The 10,728-nt window shown below is 37.4% G+C and overlaps 1 protein-coding gene across 42 annotated transcripts in view; it reads left to right on the forward strand.

Annotated features, from left to right (window-relative positions):
• The window catches only part of RIMS1 (regulating synaptic membrane exocytosis 1), a 321,858-nt gene that overhangs the window by 164,017 nt on the left and 147,113 nt on the right, over positions 1–10,728 (forward strand). The window contains exon 1 of one of the 42 annotated variants that reach the window (XM_017826414.1): positions 6,012–6,346. The exons of the other annotated variants lie outside the window; for them this stretch is intronic. Coding sequence (XP_017681903.1) covers positions 6,295–6,346 — 52 coding nt within the window. The 5' untranslated portion in view covers positions 6,012–6,294. Of the gene's footprint in view, positions 1–6,011; positions 6,347–10,728 lie in introns of those variants that run through there. 42 annotated transcript variants of the gene reach the window in all.

A 10,728-nucleotide genomic window follows, 5' to 3' on the forward strand; every position in this document is an offset into this window, starting at 1 on the left:
CCAACCAAAACATAACAAGGAAAAGGTACTCTTATTTGAGGATCATGAGACAAATTTTCAAAATTTTGTGAAGTTTAGAGTTACACTTAAGCCTCTGGGCTTAAGCAATCTTGCTGATACTTATGGTGAAGTTGCGTATTTTCTTCCTACTTACCCAAAGTACATTTCCTTCCAACCTAATTTTTTTCTGTGACCTAATGCTTAAGAAATGCCTATTTAATGAGAGCATATTGTCTGCTTTCGGGGTGCTGCAGAAAAGTTGGTTCAGAAGAAAAAGAAAATATACAGTAATGTATGTGAATGTTTTCATATTCTCTGTTTTATTGTAGTTTCATAACATTACTAAGGCAAGAGTTTTTTGGGGGGGCATACATGCTTGTGATATAAATATAGATGTTTATATCAAATAGAATGTATGTGTGCTATTAGAAGGCACACATGTGCTCCAGTGCTTCTGTTGCAGTTAAATACTTCAGGGATCATGATGTGTAGTTACAGGGCATCATCCCAGAGTGATGTTAAGTCAGTGAATGGAGCTATGTGTGAATATAAAATCCTGCAGATTTCTGTTTTATTCTTTGCCTTTGTCAAGTCTTTGAAAGTCAGACTGTTCTGCATTAAAGATTATCAGCAGGTGTTACAAGAAGAAATGTCATTCTGAAGCAGCCGGACACAGTCCTTGGAGTGCCTCAGCCCTGCTCTCACATCTAAGGTGGGCATTGCAGATCCTGGTATTGGTCCCCTGTCGGTTTTGGGTAGCAGTGACACATAGCTTTGCAGAGCAGGAAGCTCATGCTGTGCAAAGGAGTGCTCCCCAGCTGACCTGTGTGCGGTTTATTCATACGGTTCTCAGCTGAATTGTGAGAATAAGAAAAAACTTCTGATTGGCAGTGAATACTAATCAGCTGAGGGCTAGTGAACAGCCATTTTTTTTCAATTCCTCAAAATCCTGGGGACTCACTCAGAGATATAATGCCAGTTCTTGCTTGTCATGCTTTGGAGGTCTGCCACAGTAAATTAGTGTAAGTTTACATTTAAATACACGGTATGACAGGTAACTTCTGTTACCTCTGCCGGCTCAGATTTTACTTAAAATATAGTATAAAAGGGACTTGAACTTACAGATAAAATTGGACTTCACAAAGGAACTCACAAATACCGGTTTAAATAGATGTAGACAGATGTAGATTCTCAAAACTTTCCGGTGTGGTATGTAACACACTGAACCTTGTCAGTGTTCCCAGGTAGGTTCAGTTATCTCTCATGAGACAGACATTACGGATTCGCCAGTAGTGGAGTTGTCATTGTCCTTAAGCAGAGACTGTCTGGGAGAGGGCAAAACAGCCCCTTGTGAATGGGAATGGAACTGAATGCTTAGAAATAAATCCAGTTGTGCTGCTGCTGGCTCTTTTCCACAGAAAAGTTGCTCTGAAGTCAGTTATAAAACAAGTTGGTTAATCTGTTCCTGTTACCAAGTTTTAAATCTCACTGCTAAGAAAATCTTAGTGAATGACTATTCCTAAAAGCCACTGAAAGGAGACATTTAGGAAGGTATTAATTTTCTGCCAGTAAACAGGGTTTTTCTTTTAAACAAATTTACCATTTAAATTTTGACTACTCTTCAAATGTATCCTTTAAAATTCTAATCTATCAACATCACTTCCCTTAAAAAAAAAAAGCTACAACAACAAATATAGATTAGGCATGTTGCCATCATAGCATCAGCTCTCTGTGCTATTGTGGACCTAATCTTACTTTGCCCTAGAAAATTATTATAAGGATTAGGAATGAATTTTCTGACAATGTTTAAACAACATAGTGACCATTAAACCCTGCTCTTAGATGTGTGGCTTTAGTATTCTTTTTTTTGTTTGGAAGGTATATAACATTTTAAAGTAATAGAAAACGCTGCTTAATAGAGATTCCTTCAGAAGTGGTTATTATGTATGGTACTGCTGCTTTAATTTCTACGTTTAAATCTGACATTTTTAGAATTAAAGGGTCTGGGAGGAATCCGAATTGTAAAAGGATTCAGAAATTAAACCATGTCCACGCAGACTTAGGCAGTAAGGAAAAGAAAAAGAAAGATTGTGAATTAAGTTGTCAAGTGTGTCCTGAAATAGAGAAACAGAATAAAATAGTGACACAGAAATGTCTATCACCCTTGGCTGTATAACCTTTCAATCACAGCCTATACAAGAATTAGTTCCGAACACACATTTTCTTTTGGCTTATATTGTGTCATGGGGGTGAATCGGTTTTGAAGGGAAAAAAAAAAAGTTGTTTTAAGGAATTTTGGTAAGGTCATGTGTCTGAAATAAATAAGCTGTAATGACATTGTCACTGTAGGTTGATTCTCCTGTTTTTGCCGTAGTCCACGTCTGAAGATGATACTTTTTGCTTGGCTTCTCTTTTGGCAGCAAAACTCAGGTACAGGTTAGACACCTGCAGTCTCTTCCTAAAGACAGTAACACTGAATTGATTGTAGGAATTTAATTCTGTGAGTTCAAGCCTATACCAGACCATGGCTGTCAAAGGAAGTGCTGACACACCACCACTTCATACAGTTTACCCTTCAACAGGCAGGGAAGGGACTTTGAATATGGGCCTTCCACATCCAGCATGTGGATTATGAAAGTTGGGAGAAATCTGTCTCTATGGAGACAATGACACAACAACTAGAAATAATAGCTGAAGCTGGGAACAAAAAGAATATTTTGATGCCATTGATCATTAAATTGGAAAGTCAGTGCCTACATGTTGGTCACCATTTAACTGAAAACATCTGGCTTTGTGTTATTCAGACAGATGGCAAGTTACTTCACTTTGAATTGATTGGCTCAGATCGAGGTTTGAATTGAAAATTGTGGAGTAATGGCAGCATGACATTAATTTAACCCTTAATAATTAATAAGCTAAATATAAGATCAAACTTATTAGCTCCAGCTCTGTTGATGCAATAACCTAATTTCTGCTTTGGTGTTTATTTTATTTTTAGTTACGTTAAACAACATCTGCTACTGTCCCCTTGCCTGCACGTCCAGAAACCGTATTGGTCAGGCATGATTTGCTCTTGGTAAAGCTATGCTGATGGTTCCCAGTCATGTCCTTGGCCTTCATGAGCTCAGGACTGCATTCCAGAAGGATTTGCCCCATAACCCTCCCAGTATGTAGTTTCCCAGATCCTTTTTCTTGCCCTTCTTAGAGGGGTGTGGTGTTTGACTTGTCTAGTCACTGTTAATCTCCCACAATAGCCACGACCTTTTGAAGCAGATCAGACAGGGCTACAGAACAAAATGTCAAACTAAATACCTAATACTGTATCTAAGACTACTGCATTTGTATTAGAATATCTTCCCCATTGTAACTGGGCTTTGCAATCTGGAGAATTTAACATGGATCTTTTTCTGTTGTTTCTCTTGTTTCCTAAATTAAATTCCAACTTAAAGTATAGCTGTTTCTTTCATTAAATTGTTCTTTGTTTGCTTCTGAATTAAGCTTAGGACCATTCTTTGGCTTTTTTCTTTGCAAAAAAGTGTTGTAAAACTTTTGATTTAGAGGAAAGTTGCTTTTTCACCCAGGTATAAAGCTGAATAGTATGCTTAATGCTTTGAGTTTGTTCTCTTAAAACTTCAATAATGGTAGGGTTGTGTGAGATTGTTCAGTCTCCTGCTTTTCTAATGATCTCAGAAAGTTTTATAAATGCAGGAGTATCATGTATGGATTATGATTTAGAACAACTATTAGCAGGAAGATTATGAAGAGCTCAAACATGATGGTCAAGATTTGAGTATCAGATGCAGTGTAGTTTGCCTCAGAAGATACTGGCAGTAAAATACTCTGGAAGGGTAAAACCTCCTGAGATTACAAAGACAGTGCTATCCAAAGCAAAGATTGAAGGTGTGCTATAACTTAATGATGTATTTTTACTAGGACAATGGGATGGTATCCAGATTTCTAGTTAGTTTCCTACTGCTTTGATACTTTAATGGATGTAAAAGTAAATAAGCTAACTATTAGCACTTGGTTGTCAAGCTGTCAGATGAGCCTTTGGGACAGCCAGAAAGGCTCTGTGTGACTGGGGCTGGGAGGAATGAAATCCACCTTTAGGGATGTGCAATGCACACTGGAGTTGGTGGCACTGTCCTTTTCTGCAAAATGTCCTTTCTGACTTCAAAACACTCTTCTGTTGCTCTGCTCTTCCCTTGCTTTTCAATGAATACTTGCAGACATCTCTACCATCAGAAGCTGTTAGACTGGGCTACTTAGTGGATATCATGTGTAAGGATAGCAGTGGCTAAAACGGGTGTTGAGGACTGCCTCCTAGAGGCTGGAGGAGCAGAGAGGGGTTGGCATGTAGAGGAAGGGAGACAGAGAGAGCCCTAACAACACCATGGTGAACAAACAACCTTTTTAAATGCATTTAAAAAATGGTTCATTATTTTTTTCACAGACGCATGCCGTGGGAGTGACAGAAACACTTTAAATAAGTCAGAAAACAAGCCCATATAGTTCAGTCTCATTTACAGATTCTGAGGCTGTAAGAATTTTTCATCTGTTGAGTTTGCATTGTAGCAAAATCCCCTGCCTTGTTTAGTGTGTGCTTTAAGGTGAGGTGAACATTCAGGATCTACGTGTAGTATATTCTGATAGTGAAGCAAAGCCCTAAATGCCTGACCTGGCAAAAGAGGAGGTCTTCCTTCAAGGAGTAATGCAGAAGGGTCAGTGGATGAACTGTGAAAGCATCAGGCATTTGGCATACTCTGTCTTTTGTTGCTTTTGCAAGAAATGTTTCTGGCTTAAGGAGAAAGCTGGGTCTGTGTTCCCTGGTCAGTAGCAAATGGTCACTGTCTCTTGAAATATATAAAGCCTGGACATTGTCCACCTCCAAAAAATTATCTCCTAACAAGGACATGTCCATGAAAAAAGCAGAATTAGACATTTGTGTTGTCTTCCTGCTAATACAATGCTACTGGGGACACTGAGTGTCAGCAGCGGTCAAGGATCTCAACTGTAGCTTTTGCTGATGACTGACATGCAGGATTGTGAAAGACAGTGTTCAGTACCTTGGGTTTGATCCAGAATTACAGAGAAACAACTTGATTAAGTGTATTTTCATTATTACTAATAGGTCTATATATTGTTAAATATGAAAGAGCTGTAAGCTCTCATTAGCTTAATTATTTATATTTTATCCCTTCTAAGCTTCTTTTTGTTTGCTTTGCTTCCTTACATTTTAGTTTCTAAACAGCAGAGGTTTTGTACTTTGGATGTCCTGCATTGTATTTTAGAAGTCCTGCAGTATCTAGATATGCTGCAGAGAAACATCTATTTGTACAGAGGAAGACTATCTCTGCCAAAGAAACAGTTTTATTGTTGTATGGTTTGGATATGATTCAATTAGATTAAATACTTTAGCAAATTCTATTAGCTGTAATTCTCTAATCATCTGGCTTTCCCAAATATGCTGGTATATAGATTCTACTTTTCTCTTTAACCCTGAATACGTAATTTGGAATACAAAATATTATTCCCAGTTTTTTTATTTGGAACATATTTTTCTTATATAAAATTATGTTTCCCTTCACACATCTATTATATACAAAAAGAATGAAATTATCCTATTAATTTGTAAAAAATTGTAAATTTTTTCAAGTACCATTGTGTTTTTGGTATGCTAGAAGTAAATCTGCAGCTTGGGATGTTTTACATAAATTAAAAGAGCCACATTTGCTTTACACAGTTTCTTCATCTATGCAGTTCATTAAACTTGCTTAGTGCACCACTGCTGAATATAAATAATAACTGCAGCAGTGGTATTGATTACTTAGGTACCTGAGCTTATGTCTACTGTTGGCTTTAAAGCACTAAGAAACTTCTTTCCTGTTCTGTCCAGTTAGGAAGGAGCATTTTTTTCCCCTATCTTGTTTCCTGAGGATTGTTAATTCTGGATTCCTAAAATCATTAACTCCTAGAGACTGAAACTCCTTGTCATTGCAGCAGCCGTGTATGAACTAATGCAGTAATCGATGCTTGCACTACACTGCAGAGATTTGTTTGGATGACAAGAACTCTCGTTAGCCCTGTTTGGTGTCAGTGGTGTCGAACGTTTGACACTGCAGAATAATTTGGCTTAGAATCAGGACGCAAGGACCTTATGACTTCTTTTACATCGTCTCCTTCACACTGAAGTGGATTTTTGCTTGCATTACGGTTTTGCTACAGTTGCAGGCTGGAATTCATCAACCTACTAGATGCCAGTTGTGCTTTAACCATTCTGTTGCTGATGCTGCTATGTTTGCTGGGTTTCTTCAGTTTCTGCTCCATACGCTTCATTCAGGTACAGGTAAATAAGGAGCTGAGGTTTTAGTTATATTTTTATATTTCATATTTTTTAAAAATATTTTTTATGTCTCTTTCTAACTGTGCAGCTTGAGTGATGTTCTGTCCTCAGAATGTAAAGTATTAATTGTAGCAAATATTCATCCCAAGTAGGGAATAAAGAACCATTTTGCTTTTAAGTCTGTGTTTTAGTTATATTTATATTTTGAAAGTGTCAAATATATTTTGACATTAGTGATGTTATGTGGAATGAGCTTTCGAAAAAATCTGTATTTTGAAAGTAGATGTCAAAATGTAAATGTGTTTCTGAAAAGTAATAATAATATTCCTAATGCATTATGACTTCTGCATTTTTGGAGGAGTCATGGATAAAAAATATAAAAATTTATTTCAGGAAGCAAATAAACACTTCTGTGTATAATTTCTCTTTGGCAGAAGACAACTGATATGTCCTCAGTCTCCTATATTGTGCTATTGTTAGGAGCTTTAAGAAGTTTAAAGCAGAGTGTGATTCTGTTACTTTTATTTTTGCATATTATTTAGAGGCAAAAATCATTAAACCCATGTGTATAGAATAAAAATATATTTCTTTGGCATAATATACAATTATGGTTATAATAATATATGGGTTATAATAAATGTATCGTTTTGGTTATTTTGTACATTGTTTCTGCATCATCATATTGATGCATTGCACCTTCTGATCGGGGAAGGACATCAGTATTTTCCTTTTATATCTGAAATAAGGTCCTCATCTAAATCACTAAAGGATCACAGGGGAAAGTGAGAGGAAGGACTCACCATTCCAAGTTCTTTGGGATTAGGCAGTGTGTTGAGGATAACAAATACCTCTAAAATCCTATATCTAGGTAGCTGATGGCACTGCCTATAAAAGTTGGTTTTGAAAAGTAATTTTTTCATTAGAAGAATTAATCCTAAACATTTATGATAGAATAAGTAATGAAAGAGGTTTTATCCTCTTGAAAATAACATCTGTGTTAGATAAAGTATATTAAGATATCCATGTGTGAAATTAATTTAATTCAGCAAAGTTTAGGGGATAATTAGAGTTCACTGAAGGCAGAATATGGAGGGACGCATTGGAGAAAATGGGGTTGAACAGCAATCAAAACAGAGATGGAACAGAAACAGCAGCAGGAATATCAGGAAGACAAAACATTGCTATGGCTGGGAAGAGAGAATAGTCAGCCTTAGCTCTGCATAGAGTTCAAAGGATAAGACTGGAGGAAACCTTTGGCTAAGATCAAAGTCTTGCATTCTCTCACAGTTAATATATTGTGTGTAGCTACATAAAGAAAGTAAATCCCTGTTTCTTCTTCAAGCTACTCACTGTGGTAGACAGCCTTAAACTGCATTCTAGTGACCTTTTGCACATCTTGGCAAAAGTAGATGAAGAAAGTGAAGTGGGGTTGGGATTGGAAAATATAGAGGTGTGACACCCTGCGTTGTGATGATTCAAGGCTGTGCTGTGGGCAATAGGCAAACAGCAGCATGTCTCCAGCCTTTGCAACAGCATGGAATTGGGAGATCTAAAAGATACTTTAAAATCACTTAGCACCACATCCCCTGGCCCAGTATCAGTCTCTCTAGAAAGCATTTGAATCTTTTGTGTAGTAGACTATAGAGATATAAAGGACTATTAAACCAGGCTATCTATAGCTCTCTGGACATTAGATTTAACTCATCTCTCTCTCATAACTACACTTCAGTATGCTAAATATTCCACTTTGAAAACTGAACTGTGTGCTGCAAGGAGAGAATTTGAGAGACTGAGCTGTCATCAAGGTCACTGTCATGTCAAGGTGTTGGTTAGGTGCACAGGTGCCCAAAAGAAAAATCATGTTGCAGAGTAAAGCAAAACCAAAAAAACCCCTAACAACAAAACCTTAAGTTCCTCACTAGTTTGACCTCTTAAGGTATTTAGTTACAAAAGTAGGCAAGGCAACCAGAGCCTGACCTCTGGCCAACCCGACTAATACTCAAAATGAAAGGTTAATGGTTTTCAAACAGTAGCCAGGCGTTTATGCTATCCTCTCCTGTTATCATTGTGATAGATTATATCCATCTCATCATCCTCTGCACAGCTAATTCTCAACTGCTGGGTTTCTCCCTGTTTCTACACTTGTTTATCCTGGTCTGAGTGTGGAGCCATTTCCTTGTTGACTCTGAACTGGGTCCTCTTTTTCCAGTTTCTTTTTCTAGTTTGTCAGGATAGCTTTGAAGTCCAGTTCTGGCCTCCTATAAAATAGCCATTCTTTTCTCCTTGGCATCAACTCCAATATGCTTCTGATTCATTACCTACAGCAGTAGTGTGAATATTGACTATTACTAGAGTGGCTGCCACTGGAATAGGCTCCCCAGGGAAGCGGTCACAGCACCGAGACTGCCGGAGTTCAAGAAGTGTTTGGATGCTACTTTCAGGCACGTGGTGTGATCTTGAGTATGGACCTGTGCAGGGCTAAGGGTTGGACTCGATGATCCTTGTGGGTCCCTTCCAACTGAGCATATTCTGTGATTCAGGGATACTATATTCCAGACAAAGACTACAGACCCTGCTTAATGAATACTTGGGAGGATATTTGTTACGAATTTTAGCTGTTAGAATATGATTTTTTAAATAGTTTTTCACCTTATACAAGTTTTATTTAGACACTTTCTCCGGTGTGACTCTTATCATGACATCTCATAAAAAAGACTCCTTCTCATTGGAACATATTTGACATCTGCTGTTACACGTAATTTGCTGATAGAGCCAAATGGTAGCAGACTATTACCATAGTATTCTAGACTGGCAAGTACTTCGTACTAGGTACTACTACTAGGGACTAAATAGCTCCAGCATAATCTCAATTACTTTTGCATACTTTCCTATTTGCACTGAATTGCGTGTGTTTCTAATTTTGTTTTGTGTGCTTCCTGGTACTTGATGACTGCAAGTTACTCACTCATAGGCAACTTTCAATCGATTCTTCCAGAAAATGAAACATTTATGACTTAGCTGGTCAGTCTTTGACTGCATTTCTCCTTCTTCTGTATTGGGCTGGGGGTTTTTTATGTTGGTATTATTTCCTCATATGCTTCCACTTTTGCTGTCATGGCTGCTTCCTTATTTTCTGTAAGGTTGGATGTTTTGGTTTTGATTTGGTTCAGTTTTTTGGTGGTTGGATGTTTTGAGTTTGGGGGATTTTTGTTACATTTTTTTAGACAGATTTTTGATTTTTCTTCTGCTCAGCTTCCTTCCCTTCCCAAGTTTGTTAATTTTCACATTATTAGCTCTTTCCTCTTTACTGGTGGAAAGCAAAGCTCCAAAGGTCCTTTGCTGGTTGTTGTACTAGTCTATGAGCTCTTACAGTACACTGGAAGGATTCTTCCTGCAATATTCCCCTCCAAACTGGAGAAACAAAACCTGTCATTATCTTTTAATGCAGCATAATTGCAGGTTCTCGTGAATGTTAATTAAAAAAAACCCAAACACGACCAAACAAAAAGCCCCCAACTGAACCAAAACAAACAAAAAAAAACCCCAGACCCTCATCAGGCTCATCTTGGTGCTCTGGAGTGTGTCCCCATCATGGTACTGCTGAAGTGCTTTTGTCTTTAATCAGAGAATTTCCTCTGCTGTATTTCCTTCTACAGGCCTGAAGCTCAGAAAAACTAGTTTGTTTCTTTTTTCCCTCCTCAGACTTTCCTTTTCATTTGAATATTAGTTATCTCTCCCAGTTTTCATGAAAATTCAATAATAACTTTGATTATGAAATACAATCTTATTTCTTGAGTAACTTGTTCAGGTTTGCATGATGGACTCTGTGTGTGTATGCTGGACAATCAACAGAAAGGCTCACTGTCTTTCTCCCTTCCCCTGGTCCTGTGGATAATAAGAAGCCTTGCTTTCAGTTGCTCCTGTTTCTATCAGCATGTTTATAAACACTGTGTGTTCTTCTGTATCTGAGCAGAAATGCCTTTATTCTTTCCACACAGTAGTAGAAAATGTGCATGCAAGTAAGTCTCTCTGGGCATTGCCTGTTTTCATAACCTTATTTAGCTACCAGGGCACTGATACCTTACTGGGCATTGTTTTCATGGGACTTCTAATGCCTGACATTGTTTTCTGGTTTGCTAATCCTTCTTAAAATTTCTAGCTATTGGCAGTATAGAAACACCTTGAGGTTTGAGGAGAATTTATTTTCAGCTTTGATTTTCAATTATAATTTGTTAATAAATCAGTCTTTAACAAATACTAAGATAAAAAATATGCAATTGAAAATTTTTAAAATTCTCAGGGGAAAAATACCAGAAGAGACCAAAATGGAAATATTACCTTTTTTTTTTTGTTTGCAATTAACACCTAGTCAGTTGGTTTTAAAT

Source organism: Lepidothrix coronata, unplaced genomic scaffold, assembly GCF_001604755.1.
Source record: "Lepidothrix coronata isolate B3197 unplaced genomic scaffold, Lepidothrix_coronata-1.0 Scaffold4, whole genome shotgun sequence".
Classification (NCBI taxonomy): Eukaryota; Metazoa; Chordata; class Aves; order Passeriformes; family Pipridae; genus Lepidothrix; species Lepidothrix coronata.